The sequence below is a fragment of the Polypterus senegalus genome, chromosome 7, assembly GCF_016835505.1.
Source record: "Polypterus senegalus isolate Bchr_013 chromosome 7, ASM1683550v1, whole genome shotgun sequence".
In the NCBI taxonomy this organism is placed as follows: Eukaryota; Metazoa; Chordata; class Cladistia; order Polypteriformes; family Polypteridae; genus Polypterus; species Polypterus senegalus.
In genome coordinates, this window is record NC_053160.1 from 124,548,616 (window position 1) to 124,574,720 (window position 26,105).

At 36.3% G+C, this 26,105-nt stretch overlaps 1 protein-coding gene across 6 annotated transcripts in view; it reads left to right on the forward strand.

The window, feature by feature from the left end:
* The window catches only part of fam151b (family with sequence similarity 151 member B), a 56,186-nt gene extending 31,815 nt beyond the window's left edge, over positions 1 to 24,371 (forward strand). For 2 of the 6 annotated variants that reach the window (XM_039759255.1, XM_039759251.1), the window contains exon 6: positions 23,838 to 24,371. In XM_039759255.1, the coding sequence (XP_039615189.1) occupies positions 23,838 to 24,000 (163 nt within the window). In that variant the 3' untranslated portion in view covers positions 24,001 to 24,371. The other 4 variants (XR_005634377.1, XR_005634378.1, XM_039759253.1 and 1 more) reach the window with 4 other exon arrangements.
* The last annotated feature ends 1,734 nt before the right edge of the window (positions 24,372 to 26,105 follow it).

Here is a 26,105-nt window from a genome sequence, read left to right on the forward strand (position 1 = left end):
GGTACTTTCGTATCCACTAGGCAAACAGCTTCTGTGCAAACAGCACCTCTGCTCACACCCCCTCCGTCAGGCGCAGAGAATGTCAGAGAGAGTGAGAGAGAGGCAGAGACAAGCAAACAATCGAGCATCACGCAGGAAGCATATCTTATAGCATTGAGGATTTTTAGTTAATATGTAATACATGCTCTGATTGGGTAGCTTCTAAGCCATCCGCCAATAGCGTCCCTTGTATAAAATCAACCAGGCAAACAAACTGAGGAAGCAAGTACCATAAATTAAAAAACCCATTGTCCGCAGAAATCCACGAACCAGCGAAAAATCTGTGATATATATTTAGATATGCTTACATTTAAAATCTGCGATAGAGTGAAGCCGCGAAAGTCGAAGCGCGATATAGCGAGGGATTACTGTACACACATACATGTACATACACACACACATACATACATATACACACATATATAAACATATATATACATATCTACATATACACACACACACACACACACACATATATATATATATATATATATATATATATATATATACATACCCGCGCTTCGCAGCGGAGAAGTAGTGTGTTAAAGAAGTTATGAAAAAGAAAAGGGAACATTTTTAAAAATAACGTAATATGATTGTCAATATACAGTAATTGTTTTGTGAGTGTTATGTGTGTTGCTGTCATCAAGGATTTGATTATCATTATTTCTTTCAATCAGGTTCGTATTTGTAGGATGTGTTGTGTTCAAGTTACATTCCGTGTTTGTCAAACATTGTAAAGATAACCGGTTTCATTCATCGATTCGTTTCTTACTGCATCAATAAACAGCTCGTTTTCCTCTTTATCTGAGACGTGACACACTGCATGCACAGGTTTTTTTTTACACTGTCTTCCTTTAGCGGGATATTGACTTTTTCCACCATGTGCTTTGTTTCCGCAGTAGTTGCACTTATGAATATGCTTGTATGTGTCAGACGCGTCATATTTTTTTGCTGCCTTCTCAATTGTGTAATTCGTTTTTTGTTCAGCACTCTTTGGAACAGTTGCTTTTTGTCTGTGCACTGCGTCAGTTCACAAGAGCCGCTCAGTGTACATGCATCGAAGGTTCCCAGCTGTGCTGGTGCCATCTCGTGCGATGTCGATGGCTGTATGTAATGTTAGCTAAGACCCGGCACTTAAAAGTTTCTCTCTCAGTTTCGCTGACTTTGTGCCAAACACCACCCTGACCATCTCATCTTCATCTGCATAAGCACAGTTATTCACCCGTGAATATTAACGGCAGTGTTTCTGTTGGATTGCCGCTGACGGATAGCCTTATATGGGCAGGCACTAAATTACGTGGGAGGCGGAGTTACACCATCGAGCAGAAGTCTATTATATTATATGGATGAAAAAATAGGTTCCAGTTATGACCATTACGCGTAGAATTTCGAAATGAAACCTGCCCAACTTTTGTAAGTAAGCTGTAAGGAATGAGCCTGCCAAATTTCAGGCTTCTACCTACACGGGAAGTTGGAGAATTAGTGATGAGTGAGTGAGTCAGTCAGTCAGTGAGGGCTTTGCCTTTTATTATTATAGATATATCTCCCGATCTACATACTGTCAAATAAACGAACCACACGCAGTGGCTCAACACGAGAGGCTTCGCCTCTAGCGCTGACGTCCGAGGTTCGATTCCCGACAGGGGGTGCAGTGAGTGTGTACGCCAGATGAGCCCAGAATTAGGGCAAAACACGTGCCACGTATTGTTTGCATTATTTGACAGTAAAACTATTTCAATATATTCAATATATATAAATCAGTGCTTCCCGATTCATTTTACCCTCGCACCCCATTAGTTTGAGAAGAAGGATGAAAAAATATGAGGTTAACGCAGAAAAACAGATCACCAATTGAAGCTTTATGAATAATGGATACTTTATATTCGCCATCAATAATTGTTTTGGTAAAGCCTTACTCAGTGTAATCCTCCTTCCATTTTGTAATTTTTTCGCGACTACCCATGATTAAATGAACGGTAAAAAAGTAAGAGCGAAGCGAGGGTCGCTTATTGAGGCAGGCAGGCGACAGCTCAATAGCTCGCAGGCTCGATGTGGTGCGCGTCAAGTCGCTCTACAATGCGCGATCAGATTCGAAAAAATATATCTTTTCAAGTTCTATTTGGATATAAGTAGGTTCTATTTAGTTGACAGAAATATCTTTGGTAGGAGTGTAAGTTGAATTTAGTCTTTAAATTTCACAAATAAGTGCACATAAAAGCAGGAGTCATCCGTTTTAACAAGCAGCGTATTGCACTGATACGAAATAGCCTGCCCATTTAATTATTTAGGAGTGGATAGATAAATTAAAATTTTGTACAAATGATGTTTTTCTTTTTTCTTCTATATATTTGTGTGTATATGTATGTGTGTGTGTGTGTGTATATGTATATATAGATATATATATATAGATATATATAGATATATATACATATATAGATATTAGATATATAGATAGATATAGATATATATACATATATAGATTTATAGATATATATACATATATAGATATTAGATATATAGATATAATGTGTGTATGTATGTATTTGTGTGTGTGTGTGTAGATATAGAGATAGATAGATAGATATAGATATAGATATATAGATAGATATAGATATATATCGTGTGTGTATGTATGTATTTTTATATATATATATATATATATATATATAATATAACAGCAACACTCATAACAGTGACAAAACAATTACATTGACAATCATTTTACGTTATTTTCAAAATGTTTCCTTTTCTTTTTCATTACTTCTTTAACACACTACTTCTCCAGTGCGAAGCGCGGGTATTTTGCTAGTTTTTTTTATAAATAATAATTTACAACCCCAATTCCAAAAAAGTTGACATGCTGTGTAAAATGCAAATAAAAACCGAATGGGATGATTTGCAAATCTCATAAACCCATATTTTATTCACAATAGAACATAGAAAACATATCAAATGTTGAAAGTGAGACATTCTGCTATTTCATGAAATATAAGTAGCTCATTTTGAATTTGATGGCCGCAACACATTTCAAAGAAGTTGAGATGGGGCATCAAAAGACTAGAAAAGTAAGTGGTAGCAAAAAGAAACAGTTGGAGAAACATTTTGCAACTACAGTAATTCTGTTAATTGGCAAGAGGTCAGTAACGTGACTGGGTATAAAAAGAGTATCTTAGAGAGGCAGAGTCTCTCAGAAGTAAAGATGGTCAGAGGTTCCCCAGTCTGCAAAAAACTACATCTACAACTTGTGGAACAATTTCAGAATAATGTTCCTCAACATAAAAAGTCTTTGAATATCTCATCATCTACAGCACATAATATCATCAAAAGATTCTGAGAATCTGGAGGAATGTCTGTGCACAAGGGACAAGGCCGAAAAATCAATATTGGATGCATGTGATGATTGGGCCTTCAGGCGGCACTACATTAAAAACAGGCATGATTCTGTCATGAAAATCACTGCATGGGCTCAAGACCACTTCCAGAAATAATTGTCTCTGAACACAGTTTGCCGTGTCCTCCACAAATGCAAGTTAAAGCTCTATCGTGAAAAGAAGAAGCCATATGTGAACATAATCCAGATAATCCATCTTCTCTGGGCCAAAGCTCCTTTAAAATGTACAGAGGCAAAGTGGAAAACTTCTGTGATCAGACAAATTGAAATTTGAAATTCTTTTTGAAAACATGGACGCTGCATCCTCCAGACTAAAAAAGGAGATGGACAATCTGGCTTGTTATCAGTACTCAAAAGCCTGCATCTCTGATGGTATGGAGGTGTATTAGTGCCTATTGAATTGGCAGCTTGCACATCTGGAAAGGCACCATCAATGCTGAATCAGCAAGACATTGCTAAACCGCATACTAAATCTGTTATAGCAGCATGGCTTCATAGCAGAAGAGTTCACATGCTGAACTGGCCAGACTGTTTTTAAAAGAAGAGGGGATGCTACACAGTGGTAAATATGGCCCTGCCCCAACTTTTCTGAGACGTGTTGCTGCCATTAAATTCAAAATGACCTTTATTCTTTTCTTAAAATGTTATTTTCTCATTTTAAACAATTGATAAGTTTTCTTTGTTCTACTGTGAATAAAATGAGAGATTTACAAATCCTTGCATTCTGTTTTTATTTACATATTACACAGTATTCCAACTTTTTTGGAATTGGGGTTGTACATACTTCTTTATGATGTCGTTGTCATCTCCAATCATGTTCCTCTTAATTTGATGCTCAAATATGGAGACCGAGCCATCATTGGTAGCAGATTAGGACTTTATAAAATTTAGAGACCAATGATTTCCTCACCACTTTCTTCAGGATCACTCTCTGGAAAATACTGCTGGTATTTTTAAGAGGACAAGTTATTTTGTATGTTTCGTATGTAAGTAAACTGCAAATTAGAAAACCATAAGAACCAGTCAAGGAGAATTCAAAATTGATCCAGAAATACAGTATATCACAAAATGAATCCCTCTATAGAAAAGGAGGACTCTTTACTTTGAATTTAATCTTTTGACAACAAGTGAAACAAAGTGTCTTATTTTTCAGTTACATCATCATTATGAACCAGGAGAAAAGGCCAATAAAATTTTAGCTCACAAATAAATAAGCAGTTTGCAATGTTTTAATAGAGATTAATAATATAGCAGGACATAAAGTTGGGTAGCACAAAGAAATAATTACCATGTTTATGAAACAAGTTAGGTTGATTGGCGATGCTTAATTGGCTGTAGTGTATGTGTGTGGGAGTGTGTGGATTCTAGTTCACCCTACAATGGACTGGCACCCTGTCCAGGTATTGTCCAGGAGCCTTGCTCCTTATGCTTGCTTTGATTGGCTACATCTTCCCTTGGAACCTGCTTAGGTATTGTAAATGCAGGTTTAGGAAATTAATGTGTGAGGAAACACTAAGTCTTTATATTTGTCACAGTAAAAAGAAGAGAATGCTCAAGACAATTTGTTAAGTACAATTACAACAGATCACTACTCTCTGTGCAGGAGAGCTTTGTAAATTTCCAAGCTAATGGTTCCCAAAACTCTGTCCTGGGAAATTATTTAATATTTTAAAAGGACTTCTAACCTAGTTAAATAATCTGTTACATATCCATAAGTGCTTCGGGATCAATGTGGAAATTGCAAAACTAAGCTTGCAAAATTATTAGTCTATATAGGGATAATTTGGTTTTTGTTTATTTATTTACTTTTTAACAATAGTTTCACCATGATTTTCATTCTGATTTTCCAGTTCAGATTATTTAATCCACTATTTACTAATTAGTGGGTCTGATGCTGAAGTAGTTGCAGCCTTTCATCATGTAGTATTGTTTACCCACGTGTCTTCTCTGCTTTGTTTTTGTCATTATTAAGATACAATGAAGGGAGAAAGCCACACAGAAAATTAGCAAATTACAGGAAAAAGCAAGCAAGAGTTAAGTATTTTAAAGCTATTGCAAAAACTGAAATAGTTTTAAATATTTTGTGTGAAAATCATCCAACTTTGCCTTTATAAATGCAGACAAAGAGAAGAGAAAGAATGGCAGCTAATTAAATTAGATCAATTATTATAACTGATTGTGAATCTGGTTGGAACAAAGACATATAGCTACAGTGGGTCCCAAAGATCAAGTTCTAAATTGATTGCATAAAGAAAATGCTGCAGGATCAGGCGATGCAGTGTAATTTTATAAGAAGTTTTTAACTTTGTTGGTACCACTATTGCTATCAATTTTTATATATAGAGAGAGAAAATAAAATTCTACCAAACACATAATGCCAAGCCTTGATTACTGTCATTCTGCATCTTACAGACTTTTTAACTTGAAGACCCTCATCTCTCCCTATCTTTCATTTAAAAAGTCACTCACATGAGCTTTTCAGTTTCTTGTTTATGTGCTCACTGATAATTCTGGAAGTAATTTTTTAACAATATTTTAATAAGAAAACATACCTTTTTGCATGTTTTGAGCAAGCAACTGACAGACGATAATGATGTGAGATTTATTTTATTTTGTGTTAATGGATGTTTTTCCCATCACTTACTGTTGTAAAGCACTAGCCACTGTTGACTTCTGTTGTGTCATAATCTTCTTTCTATCTATTCTGCATGAAAAAACATTACATTTTTTTCTTGGCCACCACTACAAAAGTACATTTTTTAAGTAACATATCAAAAATATAATTTTTGGTTGGAGTATTCCTTTAAGAAAATGGATGGATAGATACTAAAAGAAGATATTTTCTAACAATAATAGCATACCCTTGATGCTTTTGTTATACTTTAGCAAAGATAATCTCTATAATTTTCCTTATAATAGGTAAATGTTTGTTATTAACTTCTGCATAGTCTCTGTTCCAGTTCACATTTAAAAAAATAGAAGGAATTAATCTCTTCTTCTGTCTTATATGGAGACTTATAAGTATGGATGTCATTAATAACAACACCTTTAAGCCCAGGAATCACTTTAAAATAAAAATGTGGAGTTAGATTACTACCAAAAGTCTGTGCACGAGCCCAACACATTATACAAGTGCCTTTTATTTTAAACATGGCTGATGTACAGTATTTTGCAAACGTGCGTCAAACATTTTGATTTGATGTATGCACTCACCTGCCATTTTATTAGGTACACCTTGCTAGTACTGGTTGGGACCCCCTTTTTCCTTCAGAACTGCCTTAATTCTTTGTGGCATAGATTCAGCAAGGTGCTGAAAACATTCCTCAGGGATTTTGGTCCATATTGACATAATAGCATCATCATCCCAAAAGTGCTCTATTAGATTGAGATCTAGTGACTATGGAGGCCATTTGAGTACAGTGAACTTATTGTCATTTTCAAGAAATCAGTTTGTGATGATTTGAGCTTTGTGACTTGGCGTGTTATCCTGCTGGAAGTCGGCGTCAAAAGATGTATACTCTCTGTTCATAGAGAGATGGACATGGTCAGCAACAATACTAAGGTAGGCTGTGGCATTTAAATGATGTTCAGTTGGTAGTAAAAGTGGACCAAAGTATGCCAAGAAAATACCTCCCACAGCATTACACCACCACCACCTGCCTGAACCGTTGATACAAGACAGGATGTATCCATGGTTGTTGATGCCAAATTCTGACTGTACCATCTGAATGTCGCAGCAGAAATCGAGACTCATCAGACCATGCAAAGTTTTTCCAATCTTGTCTAATTTTGGTGAGCCAGTGTGAATTGTGGCCTCGTTTGCTTGTACTTAACTGACAAGAGTGGCTCACGGTGTGTTTCCTGCTGCTGTAGCCCATCTGATTCAAGGTTCAAGGTGTTGTGCGTTCAGAGATGCTCTTCTGCATACCTCAGTTGTAAGGAGTGTTTGTTTGAGTTACTGTTCCTTTTCTATCAGCTCAAAACTGTCTAGCCATTCTCCTTTGACCCCCGACATCAACAAGGCCTTTTTGCCCAGAGAATTAGTGGTTGCTGGATATATTTCCTTTTTTGACCTTTCTTGGTAAACCTTAGAGATGGTTATGCATGAAAATCCTAGTAGTTTCTGAAATACTTAGAGCAGCCCATCTGGCACCAACAAACATGCCACGTTCAAAGTCACTTAAATCACCTTTTTTCTCCATTTTAATGCTTGGTTTGAGCTTGAGCAGGTTGTCTTCACAATGTCTATGTGCCTAAATGCACTGAGTTGCTGCCATATGATTGGATGGTTAAGTATTTGTGTTAACAAGCAGTTGTACAGATGTACCTAATAACGTGGCTGGTTAGTGTATTTTTACAAGTGCATTTCTAGCATGTTTTGCAAGTGCACATAACATATTTTGACCTTGAATTTGTACTAATTTTTTTTTTCTCAAATGTCGTTGACGTAATTTTTCGCAGTGTTCTTGTGGGGCACTTCCAAAATATTCTGAGCACTAAAACAAAGAGGCAATTGTGGAACTTCATTCCTCTAATATAGACCTGGAGTGCCGTAGTGGCTACAGGTTTTCATTCTAACCCTTTTCCTAATCAGTGACCAGTTTTCACTGCTAATTAACCTTTTCTCCATCATTTTAATAGTCATGTTAGAAGAGTTCAGCCCTCTAAATTGATTCCTTTCTTTATTGAATGACAGCCAAGCAGAAATGAGATGTAAAACGAGCTAACATGACCAGCTAAACTGGGGCTTCAAACTCCAACTAATTTTACTCCAATCACTTTCCTAATGAGAAGCCAGTTCTTGCTGTTAATTAAACCCATTATTTAATTCTATGGCTTGTTGTTGCTCTCATTCTGCCACAGCACACATTTCGAAAACTGTTGTTTTTATTTTCTTTCTAAGAGCACCGTCAAAATGTTTTGGTGACCTGAGAGATCAACCTTACCAAGATCATCATCTCTCTTTAATTTCAGATATTGTGTAATGGGCATGGGGAGCTGGTCATGTGGTCATGAGCTAAGTCAAGTTAATGAAAAGAAGTAATCTGCAGCAAAAACTAGTCACAAATTAAGAAGATGGCAAGAATGAAAACCTGCCACCACTGCGGCACACTAGGCCTGGAGTTCGCCACCCCTGCACTAATTGATGGCAGTGGTCATTGGTAACTAGGCTCACTTCCTTTGATGTCCCCAAACGGGAACACCTCTAATTTACTCAGTGGCTCAAGGGCTTTGCAAACATATTGAATTGGGGACATTTGAAATGCAATACTTTGCTTAAAAGCTGAAGAAGTCTGTTCATACATTTTTTTTTAACTTACAAATGGCAAAATGCTTCTTAGGTTATGGGTTTCCATCCCCACAGCAAGGCAAAAAGAGCCCCTGGGAGGAGTGCTTGGTCAGTATTTAGAAGTGTTAGCATAATTTATGTATTTTATTGCTGCACATAGTATAAGTTATGCCTAAACTGTAAAAATAAAGAAATATCCTCTCTTTACAACAGCTACATTCTTAAAAAGATATCTTTCTGCATTTGAGCCTAATGGTTACATTGATACGCAACTTCCCATTTTTTTCCAGTTTCAGTGAATGTGTGCGAGTGCATTAATGTGTCCTGCTTTGGCCTGGCACCCCATTGAGGATTGGTTCCTGCCTTGAGCAAATGCAGCTAACTACAACAGGTCCTACCTCCCTGTAATCTTTCATTTTGTGTAAGTGGATTAAGCAAAATAACTTGTACACTAACTTTTAATTTTAAATACACTTGCCATATAATGTCCCAAAGTACACTCATGTTGCATCCAAGTATTGTACTGAGAAACAGATTCTAAGAACAAGAATAATATTATTGATTCTACTGGTTACTGCAGATTCAAAGTTTCAGTGGACATTTGATTTTAGATTGTGCTCACAGTCCTCAGAAGCGATCTTCCATTGAGTTTCAGATCTTTCCATATTATCGCTGACTGAGCACTTAATTATTAATGACTCCCCAAATCCAACCCTGCAATATTCCCCTCAGATTTAACCAGTTATTCCATTATGGCTGGCTCACCTCTATGTTCATTTCTGTCTATCCTCCTTTCTTTGTGTTTATTATTCAAAAAGAAAGGTGTTGAAACAGGACTACTGGGTTTTAGAATTTACAACCCATGCCTTATAGGTACACGGCCAATCATACCCAAGCTTAAGTGATACTGTATAGTAAGGGTACTGACAAGCAGTGTAGGACAATCTGTGCATATGCATGTACATGAAACCTTGTAAATCTTTAAATTAAAGATACTACTGAACAATATGGCTTTGTAGGCCAGTAGCTTTATTTTTACCTAGTCCAAGAGTTCCCAAACGTTTTTCAGCCGCAGACCCCTTTACCAAAAACTTTTAAAACCGTCAGCCCCCTAGTCATTTACTTTACTTACTCAAATTAATAAATTTGTACTGTACTCGATATTAAATATTTTACTAGATATGAAACTTTTCATTTTAATCACTTGTAATTAACAATGATTGAAAAAGATTAAAGGACTACGGAATATGGCATTATCTTTAATGTCAAAAACCTGCACTAACAAATATTAAAGCAAAAAAAAACGAGCAGAGTTTTTCTTACATTTTTGACATTTATAAAATAAATATGTAAATTCAAAATAAGTACATATAGTCCAAGCTGTACTGTCTGCATTTCTTTTTTGGTTCAGTTATATTATTATCTGAAGAAATAACTTTTATTAACAAACAATTTCGACAGCCCCTGTGGAAAAAAAACCAAAACAATTAAGTATGTACTTACTTGAAACAGAAGATTTTTGTTCAAACTCGAATAAACTGTGTCCTCTGATTTTCTTTTTCATATTACTGCTCCTCAATAAATAATTATATTCAAAGTTCAAATCACAAATAAGTACATGACACATCAAATGAACCAATTTATAGTGTTTTATGAAAGCATGACCGTACAAGACGGATAGATTCTGCTAATATCGAACATCCGTCGTCTCGTCCCACTGCGAGCATGTCCGCACTTGCTTTGATACGTTCAATAAGACAATGCATAGACATGTTTGTGCTACATGTATTTTTATGCATTTTTACGTGTGACTCTTAATGACACATTTTACCTTTTCGTTCGCAAGTTTGGTATGTAATGTGTTTTTATCAAAAAAGTCTTTTTGTTTTTGTTTTTATTATTATTTTACTTCTTAAATAGGTACCTATTGGAATCATAGATATTTTGAAGTAACAAACAAATAGCAGTAGTAAGAGGATCTATTTTGCTGTCATTGACCCCCAAATGTTTTTATTGAAATTATCGACCCCTAGAAAGTTCAAATCGACCCCAGGGGGTCAATATCGACCACTTTGGGAACTCTTGATCTAGTCTGTGACATATACCTGTTGACCACCTTATTGGATACACATGAACTTTAATGAAAATAGCCTTCTCCTTCAAATACTCAATCGGGTGATTGCAAGTCTTCTTCTTTAATAATCGATATTTTCCAAAAAAAGTGGTATTTTACTCAGTGTTTAATGAGAACTGTCCCACTTGCTATTGCAGCACCATGGAACAAATTAGTTTTCTAGCATATGGGCCCCTTTTAACATGACATTATATGATGAAGTGAATTTTAAACAAAAAGCTATTATTAAATTTCCTGGCACAGAGGAAAACTTGTACAAAGGCAATCCTTTGATAAGAGCATTGTTGGTTTTTGGAGTTAATGAACTGTGTGTAGGATTCATAAGATGGCCAGGCTGAGTTCATGGACACACTGGATTGACTGCTACTGTTGGCTGACCACAGCACAGTGTTGTTTTAACCTGTTGGTGAAGTCATCTAAGAGAACCAACACATACTGTAATGGCCAATATACTTAGAAATTGATATGTTAGTATCCAAGGAATGTGTAAGAATGTTGTTGATGAATTAGGATATTCAAAAGTATGTGTACATTGGGTTCCATAAACATTAGTCACAAAACTGAGCAGAAAGAGGTATGTTCCAATATTCTTGCCCATTACAATGATGAAGGTGAAAGTGTTTTGTCACAGATTGAGACAAGTGGTAAAACAAGGATCAGTCACTTTGAACCTGAGACCAAAAAACAATGTAATGGCATCATCTAACTTTTTTTAAGTTTACCTCTTCAGCAGCGATGTGTTTGTTTGGATGAAGAAGGGATGGTATTTGGTAGATATTATTCCATATTATTACACATGGTCAAGCCATTAGCTCCAGCCATACTCCTAAAAATTGCAGAAGTATTTAAGGAGTTTTATCTCACACACATTTTGCTAAAATTCTACTTAAACACAACAAACACAATCACACACAAAGTTGAAAATGTAGGATACAATGTTGACTTTTATATCCTATCCAGACAACGGCACAGCTGTTGGTCCCTCAAATTTCTGCCTCTTTTGTTGTCCAAAAAATGTCATCCATTGAAAAGGTTAGGGAATAATGATGAGGTTATTGAACAAGTTGCTGCAAGTGCAGGATTCAGATAGGTACAAGAAGGGGATACATGCTGGTTTTCCCCGCTGGCTATCTAGTTAACTTATAAGTGTGTTCAATCAATTTTATAATACATTTTGCAGTTAATAAAGTTGTTGCAGAACATTTACAAACCTATGTAGCATGCAGATATTCCTCCAGAAATGTAGATGTTGTTTAATCAAAAATTAGAATGGTCAAGACACATGACCTACAGGAATTTACTTAGACTGGGTATGATTATTAATGACAGAAGTGGTGGTTGTAGCATCTCAGAAAAGGCTTCCCTCTTAGGATTTTCATACATAGTTTGTAGAAGCCGGTATAATAAAAAAAATCCTGTGAACAAAAGCATATTATAAAAGGGTGTAGCCAAAGGAGAATGGCCAGACTCATACAAAGCATAGCTCTTTAAAACAATATTGTGCACAGTAGGGCATGTCTTAACATACAGTGTATCAATGCATGAAACAGATGAGTTAGTACTGCAGAAGACCACACCATCTCATCTACAGTCAGTAAAAAAATGGGAAGATGTGCTATATTGAGAACATAGTCACGGATTGAAGCTTAGAAAAATACGACCTAGTCTTACTAATCTCAAATTCTGTTAAAAAGGTCACATGTAATTGTCAGAATTTGGTATAAAAAGTATAATTTCACGAATCCTTCCTGCCTTGTGTTAATGTTACAGACATATGGTGGTAGTATATGGATTCTGAGAGTGTTTTCTTGGTGCACACATGTCTATTAATATCATCTGAGTATCTTTTGAAAGCCAAAGCATACCTAAGCATTGCTGAAGACCACATGAATCCCTTTATGAGTTAGCATGGACAAACCTATTCCTATAAGAGTTGTGTTTTGCACCTTGTTGAAGACTTCAGACTGTTGTGAGGATGAAAGGGTACAAGATAAACTTGTCATTGATCGTATGATGTTTGTTCCTGTCACAATACTAGAAAAGCAGGCTAGCCCACTATGAATTATTAGAATGAAATGGTTATTCGTATATGCAAGGGAATGTTTAAGAAAAAAAATGCCTGTCTTTTATGCTTGCAATAACGTTTAGAATCACATGACTCATTAGTCCAATTTTTCTGAGGAAAAGTAAGAATTTAGGGATACAGCATAGTTAATTTTTTTTCTTTGAAATTTCTGAAGTAATTACTGAGTATAGCCTAGAGATTTTTTCATACTCACATTTTGTTAGTGGAAGTTATTTTTTAGGTTAATATTATTGTAATAATGAATGGTCATCAAAATTATCATAATATCGGGTAAAATGTAGCATTTCTCTGAGAAAACATATTCCTTTTTTTTATGTCAAAAAAATGCTTTTTTCTTCAATGTTACCAATTATATTCTGCTCTATTACATTTTGTAAGAGGCGAAAAAAAAGACATTAAAATGTGAAGGTCACTTTTTTTTTAATTAGGCTGTATTATTTAATCAACCAATCCAACAAGGATTGTACAACTAAAGTATCAGAATTTTTCATACCAAGTACCTGACTTTGTTCTCTTAGAATTGTTCACAAAGGAGAAAGCATTGCTGAATTCTATAATGTCTTAAGTCTGAGTAGGCGTTTGTGTGGGTATGCTGTCACATGCAAGTGTCTTTGTGCTTACAGACAAATGGTTTGTTGAAGGGTAGCAGTATCTGGGCAGACAGAGATACATTAGCTAGGCAGTTGTTTTTATTTGTTACATCCTTATCACACTCTCAGCAATTACTAAACATTTTAATTAAATGAAAGTTTTTTGAGATTAACAAAGCTTCTGTAGGTACTTCTGACCTACATGTCCGCATTTATGTTAAGTGATTTGACCATTAGTGGGTGCTCTTTCAGTGTTGTCAAGCTCAGAATGATGTGGAGAAGAGACCAAAGTGTGAATATTAGCTTCTAAGTTAACAAAAAAAACAAAAAAACAGAAAAAGATAAAATGATCCAACACCGAAGTAACAAAGAGAAAGAATACTTCCTATCTGGGGCTAAAAACAAAAAATTATATCCATATCTATTATACAGGATGGTTTGTATCCGTGTTTGTTATAGGCCTGGATTATCAGTACTGATTTCCTGATTTGATTTAAATCCAATTCACAATGCGATTCAATATCAATTTTCTTTTTACTTAATTAGTGTGCACTGATATATTTGAAATGGTGGCTTTTTTAGAAAGAGAGAGATCATTTCTATAATGTGACAAATTTTACTAACACTTTATTTGAAGAATGTCTACATAGTGACTTCATAACATATACATAACCATGGAGTGACATTTAAGAAGAAATCCTTGATTAGTAATGAACAGTATTTGGAGAATATAGAACAAAATATCATCACTCTTTAAAAAAAATAAAATAAAACTTTTTCAAAGCACTGCACTCATTCACATATTATTGGGGGTGTCCTTGTTTTAATGCAATTTTTAATGCATCTGCTTTATGAAACATCTATATCATCTTGTGAATTATATTATTATAAATTAGTCAAATATTGATTAATCAAATATTCTTAAATAATAGTTAATTAATAACCTATTCGTGCATTACGAATCTACATGTAGGATCCCTTCAACCAAACTGTTATTTATTCCCCTATTGAACATTTAAAGTAATTTTGAAGTAGTCAAAATTAGAGTGGGAAGACTTGTGTCTTTCTGTAATTCTACAAGTTACACACATCTTCAGTTGCTCACTTGTAGCAGTCACATTAATTAGTCTCAAATGTGTCCTCATAGTCCTTAGACACAAAGGAAATATTTAAAAACGATGATCTAGAGCTGATGTTTGTAGACCGCGGCATTGAATGAATGGAATGTAAAAGAAAAAGAACCTGCCTTCATGACCAATAATGGCACTGTTATGGAGCTACTTAAAGTTATCTGCTTGGAGCATATACTCACTTTTGTAGCCCAGGCTGCTCTGAAAATTCCAACAATTGCCTGCTTGCTTTGCCCAGTAAGGCGCATTGCAAACTTTTTCTACTGTAAAAGTACTGCTAGCCACCAACTTAAACAGAAGTAACATTTATTGGACTTGGCAAAACACAAACTTGTGATTGATGCTGTCAAGCAATGGAACAGTGCATTGGAAATGCTAGAAAGGTTTTTGGAACAACAGAGTGGTAGGATCTGTTATCTTTACAGATAAAAACTGCTATAGATTATTTTTATGCCACAAGGCAAATTTAAACAGAAGCTTGTAGCTACTCGCCATCTCCAGTGTGTATTGTTTAGGCTCTACTCGTTTGGATGTTGACAGAGATTACATTTATGGGAGACGTTGGAATGAATGATTTCTCAAATTTGTAGTGATACAGTAATAATTATTGTCTGAGTGGCACAGTTTGCATATGGCTTTGCTTTTATCCAGTTGTTCTTTACCAACACAATGATTGAATCTGTAGTAAGTCCACATATCTGATTTAAGTTTCTAAGATGCTGGTTTCAGTTAAAGAGGACACACCATTTTATGTGAGATAGTAAAGTGCTTTTTATGTTGAAAGCCTTAGACGCCATCTACTGGATAGGATGCCAAAAACAAAGACAAGCAAAAATTTACATATAGTAAGTAAGCAGGATGGAGATTTATGAGATCGATCTTGAGACTTTAAGAATCACTATTGAATCATTTAAACGAAAAATGACGATTAATTGGAAAATTAATATTTTTACCCAGGCCTAGTTTGATAGGTAGGGTGGCTTGCCCACTGACTTACCTTTCCACAGCAATTATGATGTGCTCCTTCTTTCTCTCTTTTTCTCCCCCTCTCACTTATTTCCTCTTTTACACTTCTGGCTTTTTACTTTCAGTGACTATAATGATACGTAAGCCCCTTACTTAAACTTTCCAGGTGGTGACACAAAATTTGCTCCATTGACTCGAGCCTAGTATATCATTTGTTGTCAGTGAATTTCCTGGGATCCAAGGTGCCTTAGCTACCTGCTGTTTTTAGAGGGTAAGCACATTTCAGTACATTCACTTTTGGAACTATGTGTTCTTTAGTGGTCAATGATATGATTGATACGATATGCCAACCCCTAGTATCCTGATGTGATATAACATGCATTTATCTTCCCACCCCTCTCTGTCATGCTAATGCTAGGGTCTGTGCCTGATGTTCTTCTGGGACACTCTACATACATGACAAAGCTTATAAACCCTCAAAGTTGAACCTTCCTTTTAGGACTGGCATGGTAATATCTGTCTTCCTTCCCCAAAATTCCCTCAAACTAGTGTTAAGCACAGTGCATAACAGGTCTGAAGTCTGGGCTCAAATTCTGGCTTAGGCTTGGTTGAAGTCTTTAGTTCTTGTTTATATTTTTCCCCAGGTAATCTGGTTTTCTACCTCATCTTAGGTTAAATCATTACTCAACTTTGTGAGTGAAAATTAACAGAGAAAGCATTTTTTCTATAGGTTCTTCAAATAAACAGGTAGTAACTCACTAGTTTAATACTTGGCCTTTTATAAACATTTTGCTGTATACTGGAGCTGACTGTGTCTTTCCCAGTTTGTAAGGAAAAATAGCATTATAGGTTTTGACAACCCTTATTGGTTTGTCTAGTTCCTCCACAGATAGTGTATCGACTTGCTGCTATTCTGTTTTATCAAAAATTTACTTACGTTATGTAAGTATTTTACTTATTTCTTTATGTTCAGTAACATTAGTTATAGCTTTGTTTTTAATTTCTACAACAATGCTCTGAACCTCTTTTTTGTGTATTTGGTGAGCTTAAATCTTGCTTGTCTTTTCTACACGGTTATATTAAGGAAAATGTGACTTAAACATGAGTTACTCAGTTTGCCTTGTGGTTGAAAGATTTCTTTTGTGTAAAGTATATACTTAGGCATCCTGCGGTGGATTGGCACCCTGCCCAGGATTGGTTCCTGCCTTGTGCCCTGTGTTGGCTGGGATTGGCTCCAGCAGACCCCCGTGACCCTGTATTCGGATTCAGCGGGTTAGAAAATGGATGGATGGATATACTTAGGCAAAATTAGAAATTCAGTCGTCTAAATATCAGCAATTAGTTCAGATATCCTAATAGTTTGTAATGGATTTTTATGGTAAATGTATTGAATGATTTATTCCCAGAGTAATCCTGTAGATATGTCTGGCCAAGCATTGATCTTTATGAAAACATCCATCCATCCATCCATTATCCAACCCGCTATATCCTAACTACAGTGTCACGGGGGTCTGCTGGAGCCAATCCCAGCCAACACAGGGCGCAAGGCAGGAAACAAACCCCAGGCAGGACGCCAGCCCACCACAGTTATGAAAACATCCAAATATTTAATGATTGCAACAATAACTTTATATGCTTGTATTAATGGATTTAATCACCAACTGAAAGCTGCATTTGTGCAACTTAGAGATATAGATTCAAAAATAAGATGCTCATTGTCTGAAATAAAAGTTTAAGAAGACAAAGTTGTTCATAAAAATGGTTTTGTGAAAAGTTGTGATGTACTGGTGTAGAAACAAAAAAGTAATATCTTGAAAATGAGTAGAGATACCTCCATGGTCTTAGAGATTAAGATCCCTAATAAAATATGAAATTATTGTGGTTTTAAATATTATAGTATTTCAGTGCAAAATTTTTATCACTATCATAACATTGCGCAGTCTAGGGAGGGGTCCGATATTATCTTTGTAGCTTTGAAGGGAATTGCTCTTAGAAGTGTTTCCGTTGTCTTCTTACTTTAATTAGAGTGAAAAATTTGGCCAGTCCCATCCTTTTTCAATGGAATTAACCGTTAATATTTAAATGAGTCTCATACAAAACTTCAGTATAGGGCATAAAACTAATATCTCTTTAACATGTTTTATTTTCATCAAAATCCTACATTTTCAACTTCACAATCCCACCACCAAAGTTGCAAAATGGCAAGTAGAATATATAACTTGTTTTCTCCCCCTGTCTGCCCAAAACCCCCAACTTTACCAGGACTGACTCCACAAACAAGGCTAAGGTTAAATATTGTAGCATCCAAGAAGCACACAGTTTCTGTACAAAATGGCAATCAGTAAAATGCAAGAAGAAACCATATGTACCAATTATCAAAACTTCCTAACAAAACAATCAAGTGATTGAATGAAAGATAGAAAAATAATAAAGAAAACTAATTAATCCAGTAAATTAATAAACAAAAACATCGTAATAATGAGTTGTTACACATAGTTAAGCTAAAATATTACACTCAAACATTGGTATTTGCTTATTACTTAAACTAAAGTACACTTCATTTATCTATTCAAAAACCAATCCCTTATTAAAAATTAAATTGCATATGATACATACTGCAGCTAAATACAGTGATAATAAACAACTCACAGAACAGTATAAAAATATCGGATAAAATAAATAGCAGGCAAGTAGACATTTAAAATAGATTTAATAGATTAAATTAAGGACAGTTAAAGGCTTGCAAGGCTTAAGCAGTGCTGTTTTCTTTTTGTATTATTATATACAAGTATTAGTGTGCATTACCACTGTGTCATTAAAGCTCATAGTGTTTATTTATTAGTTTCTTAAGCTTGCAGGAGTAAATGTATTTAGACGCTCATGTTTGTGTCCCATAGAGGTGGCTGGGGAGAGCAAAACCTTGCAATCTTTACCATTTGGCTGCCAATTCAGCCTTTTTTTCCAGTCTAATATACAAGAACCATGACTTTTCACAACAAACCGTTTTGCAGTTTGATATTTCTGCCCTTTTCTGTGGATCCGCAGGGGGCTTACAAAATATGTTCTAATACTTTTCAATCCCATAGACAACAAAAACCTTTTCTTGCAGAGACTTTAAGGAAGTTCACTTGATTATAGTTTGTTGTACCTCTAGACTCCATGTGTAGAAAACCATAACGTTTATGGTAACATTTAAAGTTAGCCAGCTTTCTATTGAACAGAACTGACTTTCTTCAGAGCTGATTGTTAACAAACAACATTCAAGTATGAATTTATTAGAGAGAGAGCAAATAACTACAAACTGCATACTTGATAAACTGATTTGGTGTTTTCTTTTACTCAGATATTCATATAGAACCTTGCGGCTCAGACAAAATGTTATTTTTTAAATCTATTATATTGGTTTGAAGAACTGTTGTGTAGTTTTGTTTGTTTGTTTGTTTGTTTGTTTGTTTTCCCCAACATGACTGCATTATTTCACAAGGAGTATATTTTTTACAAATATACTACTTGCATTATCCATGCTTTTCTCGTTTTTTCATCTCTGTTTGTGCAGGTTGATTGTAGTTTGTTCAAATATATCACAGAGCAGGAGTTTGCATGTTCTTCTCCCCTTGTGTGCATGGGTTTCCTCCAGCTGCTTCGGTTTCTTCCCACAGTCCAAAGACATGCAGGTTAGGTGCATTGGCGATTCTAAATTGTCCCTAGTGTGTGCTTGGTGTGTGTGTGCGCCCTGCGGTGGGCTGGCGCCCTGCCCGGGATTTGTTCCTGTCTTGCGCCCTGTGTTGGCTGGGATTGGCTCCAGCAGACCCCTGTGACCCTGTGTTACGATAAAGTGGGTTAGATGATGGATGGATGGATATCACAGAGCATAGTTATATGCACGCTTAGTAGTTAGTTGTGTAATAAATAAATGAAACCAAGGTAAATCCTGCCAGAACTTATTCCACCTTTATTGCAAAGTTGCAATGTATACTATGAAGGTGAAAATAAATCAGAAACTATTAAGTGAAAAAAAAAATCATACAAAAAGCTGGTTGCATTAGTGTGCACAACCTTTAATAATCAAGGATGTGGCTGCATTCAGAATCAACCAATCACAATAAGTCTCGTCCCAAATAGTAGTTGGTATATGCCTGACATCAATTAAGGTGGCAATTAAGGTTAGGCTCAAATAAAGTTTGGCTGTTCCTGTAGGATTATTCTGAAATCCTGTTAGTTGCAACATACTCCAAAAGCCATGGTCTGCAAAGAGCTTTTAAAACATAAATGGGATCTCATCATTGACAGATACCAATAAGGATAGGGGAGCATAAATGTATCCAAAGTATTAAACATGCCATGGACCATGGTGTACATACATCAGCAAGTGTAGAAATATGGCTTAACAGTGACTCTACCAAGATCAGGAAGTTCCTTCAAGATTGATGAGAAGACAATGAGAAAACTAGTCACTAAAGTCACCATGAGGCCTTCAGCAACATTACAGGAGCCGCAGGATTTCCTGGCAAGAACTAGTTGCTCCCTACATGTGACTACAATCAGTTGTATTCTTCGCTTTGTCTGGGTTGAGGGGTAGGGTAGCAAGACAAAAACCTTTTCTCACAAAGAAAAACATCCATGCCCGGCTCACCTTTGTAGTTAAAAATGTATACCCAGTATACCACAACCATGCAGAAAAATATATTATGGTCTGATGAGACCAATGTTGAGCTATTTGGCTATAATTCCAAAAGGTATGTTTGGTTCAAAAATAACACAGCACATCATCAAAAGAACACCATACTTACAGTGAAGCATGGTGGAGGCAGCATCATGCTTTGGGGCTGCTTTTCTTCAGCTGGAACTGGGGCTTCAGTCAAGGTGGATTGAATCATGAATAGCTCCAAGTATCTGTTCGTTTTAACACAAACCCTTCAAGTATCTACTAGGAAGCTGAAGATGAAGAGGAACTTCACCTTTCAGCATGACAATGACCCAAAGCATACATCAAAATGAACAAAACAATGAACCACCAAAGGAGGACCAGTGTTGTGAAATGGCCCAACTAGAGCCAGACCTTAATCCAAATGAAAATCTGTTGGTTGTTCTGAAGAGAGCTGTGTACTGGAGATGTCCTTGTAATCTGACAGATATGGATTTTTTATTTATTTATTTTTTTTTTGCAAGGATGAGTGGGCAAAAAATCACCAAGTCCATATGTGCCAAAGTGATATGACTTTTACCCAAAAAGAGTGATTGCTTTAATAAAATCAAAAGGTGCTTTAACTGAGTATTAGTTTAGGGGGTGTGTACACTAATGCAACCAGGTTTTTTTTTCCCTTTTTCACTAACCAGTTTCTGATTTGTTTTCACCTTATTTGTTTAGGTTACAGTTTTGCAGTAAAGGTGGAGTAAGTTCTCACAGGATTTATTTTGGTTTCATTTTTTTATTACACAAAATCTATAATTTTGGCAGGGGTGTTCAGACTTTTTATATCCACTGTATTTGCATGGATGCAATCTATATCAATATGCAACAAAGCCCCTTCTTATTTAAATGACAAGAGAGGCTTAGACCAGTCAGTAATTACACTTCCTCCAAAACCTGTCTAAGGCGTTCCCATTTTAGCACAGATTTCATAGACATGTAATGAGGCCAATGAACATTGAGTTTGAGTATTGGTAGCTAAAGAAGTTGTTTTTTCCAACTGCAAGAACAGACTTGATCAGGAATCACGAAGAGCTGATATTTACTGGACATAGAGGAAAAAATGCTAAATAAATGCTCCTGTGTTTAAATCCATTAAGTGCTTGTTACATTCATACAGTAGTACAATGTAATGTCTAGAGTAAAAGGACATGGTATAATATTGGAAAAAAAGAGAAGAAAAAAAGAAAGAGACACCAGGTAAGTTAAAAAGCATTAAAAAAAAATTACAGTAGAGTTCCAGCCACTTGCCTGACTCGTGGTGAAGATACATAGAAGTGAAAGTATATAGGAACAAAGACAGCTATCATGCATGGTAGCTTGCAATAAAAATCTATTATACAGTAAGAAGAAGAGCAGATGTGTCTCAGGTTCCCCACAAAATAAATTGCTTTTAAATACAAAGAGCCATTTTTCTTTAATCGGTAATCCAAAGGCAAAAATATATCTGTATGGTTTTCAGAAAGTAGTAAAAGCAATGTTGACTGCGGTACCATACACATTTACATGATAAAGCGAAAAGACCCTCCAGACTGTAGGATTTTTTTTTTTATGCCGGGATCATTTTAGATTGTTGACTTGATCAGAAATCCTTGAAGAAATAAAATCAATTGTGCCAAAAGACACTTCATGTTTTCTTTTCAAAACATAATGCACGTCTCATATTTCTTTATGATTGCAATTTAATGGCTGTGCAACCTTTAGTCCTTTTTAAATTTAATGATGATATAACTGATTAAATTCTTCATCTGGAACCAAGTTTTTTAGTCCATTCTAGTTGAGCCTGTTATTTTATTTGTACTTTGTTTTTTCTTTTTTCTAAACTATAATTTTGTGTTTAATTCATATTTTTATTTGATATTTTATGCTATTGATTTTAACTTTCAATCAGTATTACTTACTGGGAATTTTGTATGCTTCTGTTTCTATATGTACTTGTTTATTCACTTATCTGTGAAGCACTTTGCGGATTAGGAAGACAATTTATAAATAGAAAATATCTTTCGAATTATAATAACTACATCCTCATAATGGGCCAACTCTAGATGAAGAAAATAAGTTTCCACCTTCTTTCATTCACCCACCACACACCCTCCACACACACACACACACTTATTCAACACTTATTAAGCCTACATCGATCAGCCACAACATTGAAACCAGTGCCAGGTGAGATAGATAACATTTATTATCTCATTACAATGGCATCTATCAAGGTGTGGGATATTTCAAGCAGCAAGTGAATAGTCAGTTCTTAAAGGTGATGTGTTAGAAGCAGGAAAAATGTACAAGCGTTAGGACCTGAGCAACTCTGACAAATTGTGATGGCTAGGTGACTGAGGCAGAGAATCTACAAAATGGCAGGTCTTGTGGGGAATTCACGGTATATTGTGGTGAGTATCTACAAAAATTGGCCCAAGGAAGGAAAACCGGTGAACTGGGTCATGGGTGTGAGTGGGCTGTGTAGGCTGGCCCATTTGATCTGATCCTACACTTCAGGTACTGTAGCACAAATTGCTGAAAAACTTAATGCTGGCCATGAGAGAAAGGTGTCAGAACACACAGGGTATTGCAGCTTACTGTGCATGGGACTGTGTAGCTGCAGACCAGGCAGAGAGCCCATGCTGACCCATCTCCACCATCAAGAGCACCTACAAAGAGTGTATGAATGTCAGAACTGGACCATAGAGCAGTGAGAGGAGGTGGCCTGGTCTGGTCATGTGGAAAGTAGGGTGCAAGTGCATCATTTACCTGTGCAGGAGATGTCTGCTGGATGCGCTTTGGAAAGAAGGCAAGCCAGCAGAGGTAGTGTGATGTGCTGGGCAATGTTATGCTGGGAAACCTTGGGTCCTAGAATTAATTTGGATGTTACTTTGACACATACCTCCTACATAAAGATTGTTGCAGTCCATATACCCCCCTTCATGGCAACAGTATTCCCTGATGGCAGTGACCACTTTCAGCACGTTAATGTGCCATGCCTCCCTGAAAATATTATTCAGGCATGGCTTGATGACCATAACACAGAGTTCAGGGTTTTGACTTGGCTTCCAAATTCCCCAGATCTTAATCCAATCAAGCATCTGTGGAATGTGCTGGTAAAACAAGTCTGGTCCATAGAGACCCCACCTCACAACTTACAGAACTTAAAGGATATGCTGTTAATGCCTTGGTGCCAGACACCACAGGACACCTTTAGAGATCTTGTGGAGTCCATGCCACGACGGGTCAGAGTTGTTTTGGCAGCCCATACCGACACAGTATAAGGTAGGTAGTTTTTAATGTTGTGGCTGATTGGTCAATAGCACAATATTAACTCACACAGGTTTAGTTTTACAACTTGTGAACAGTGTTTGACTGTTCATAGTAATAATGAATGTAGCTGGCATGGTTGGTTTTGAGGCAGCTTTCAGATTCTTCTGACTTGGGAAATAATCTGCATGGAATTGTTGTACTGTATGGTGGTTTACTCATGCGTTACATGGGTACAGTACTGCAGTATGTTTTTCTCCCTTCAGGTACACCTTAACAGTATGGACAGGAAAAGATGATCTTTACAGTCTGGATGACTTACTACAATACAGAAGACACTTTGACAAGGAAAAAATATTTTATGATATTTCAGAGGCTCATAGGACTATTGTAAAGAAGACAACAGGGTCCTCTCAGTCTCAATCATAAAAAATCTCAGGGATGTTTATTTTAATAGTATGATACCTCATGTCTATATGCTTCAATGAAGACGTACACCTTGTACTTCTGCATTGTTCTGGAAAATCATGGAATCTGTAGGAATCATGAATTCTTTTGTGTCTGGTAATAAAGTCATAAATGTGTTTTCATGTATTTTTTCTGTACTGAGTACATTGCAAACAATTTGATAGCATAACCTGAGTACAAATGCAGTACGTGTAAATTAAATTAGAAACTAAATATACATGATGACCCTGTTTTAATTAATTCCACAGATATTCAGTAAATAATTTCAGACCAATCCAAAGGGAAATCTTTCTAATTTAATGTACAATTAAAATATGTACCAAATAATTCTGCATCTGTTTAGCTTTACTTCATTGATGATTACACCTCTCTTCTATACTTCAAGGAGCTCATAAGCGGGTTGCTAATTTTATCTCTGTTATGGTGTCACTTGTTATGTTTTAAGCATTTTACACTTTAAATGGAGAAGGTGTGGATTTCCAGGAGTCATCATCCCTGTTTGAAAGGTGAGTAACCAGTATCTATGAAGTTGTGTCTCACATAGAAAGCAGGAGGGTTTAGCATAATCTCCTTGAGCATTCCTCTGGTAAATAGCCATGGACAATTATTCTGGCCATAGGCATGAAAGACTTGAGGCAAATACCTCAAGCCAAATATTAAGACCTTACTAGCCTCCTGGTATATTTCCCTAAATATTTCCCCATTTTGGATCCATCCATCCATTGTCCAACCCGCTATATCCTAACTACAGGGTCACGGGGGTCTGCTGGAGCCAATCCCAGCCAACACAGAGCACAAGGCAGGAACAAACCCCAGGCAGGGCACACACACACCCCAAGCACACACCAGGGACAATTTAGAATCGCCAATGCACCTAACCTGCATGTCTTTGGACTGTGGGAGGAAACCGGAGCACCCGGTTTTCACTTCACAGGTGTGTCTTATCAGGGTTATTTAGTGGAATTTCTTGCTTTATCAATGGGGTTGGGACCAGCAGTTGTGTTGTGCAGAAGTCAGGTTACTACACAGCCGACAACCCTATTGGACAACTGTTAAAATTCATACTATGGCAAGAACCAAGCAGCTAACTGTGTAAGGGCTATTTGACCAAGAAGGAGAGTGATGGAGTGCTGCAGCAGATGACCTGGCCTCCACAGTCACCGGACCTGAACCCAATCGAGATGGTTTGGGGTGAGCTGGACCGCAGAGTGAAGGCAAAGGGGACAACAGTGGTTGGAAAACCATTTCAGGTGACTACCGGTTGAAGCTCATCGAGAGAATGCCAAGAGTGTGCAAAGCAGTAATTGGAGCAAAGGGTGGCTATTTTGAAGAAACTAGAATATAAAACATGTTTTCAGTTATTTCACCTTTTTTGTTAAGTACATAACTCTACATGTGTTCTTACATAGTTTTGATGCCTTCAGTGAGAATCTACCAATGTAAATGGTCATGAAAATAAAGAAAACACATTGAATGAGGAGGTGTGTCCATATATATACATATATGTGTATATATATATATATATGTATATATATATATATATATATATACATATATATGTATATATATTGATATATATATATATATATATATATATATATATATATATATAAACTGCTCAAAAAATTAAAGGAACACTTTGAAAACACATCAGATCTCAATGGGAAAAAGAAATCCTCCTGGATATCTACACTGATATAGACTGGGTAATGTGTTAGGAATGAAAGGATGCCACATCGCTTGATGGAAATGAAAATGATCAACCTACAGAGCCCTGAATTCAAAGACGCCCCAAAAATCAGAGTGAAAAAATTATGTGGCAGGCTAGTCCATTTTGCCAAAATTTAATTGCAGCAACTCAAAATTGTATGCAGTAGTTTGTATGGCCCCTGTGTTCTTGTATACATGCCTGACAACATCGGTGCATGCTTCTAATGAGATGACAGATGGTGTTGTGGGGGATCTCCTCCCAGATCTGGACCAGGGCATCACTGAGCTCCTGGACAGTCTGAGGTGCAACCTGGTGGCATTGGATGGACCAAAACATAATGTCCCAGAGTTGTTCT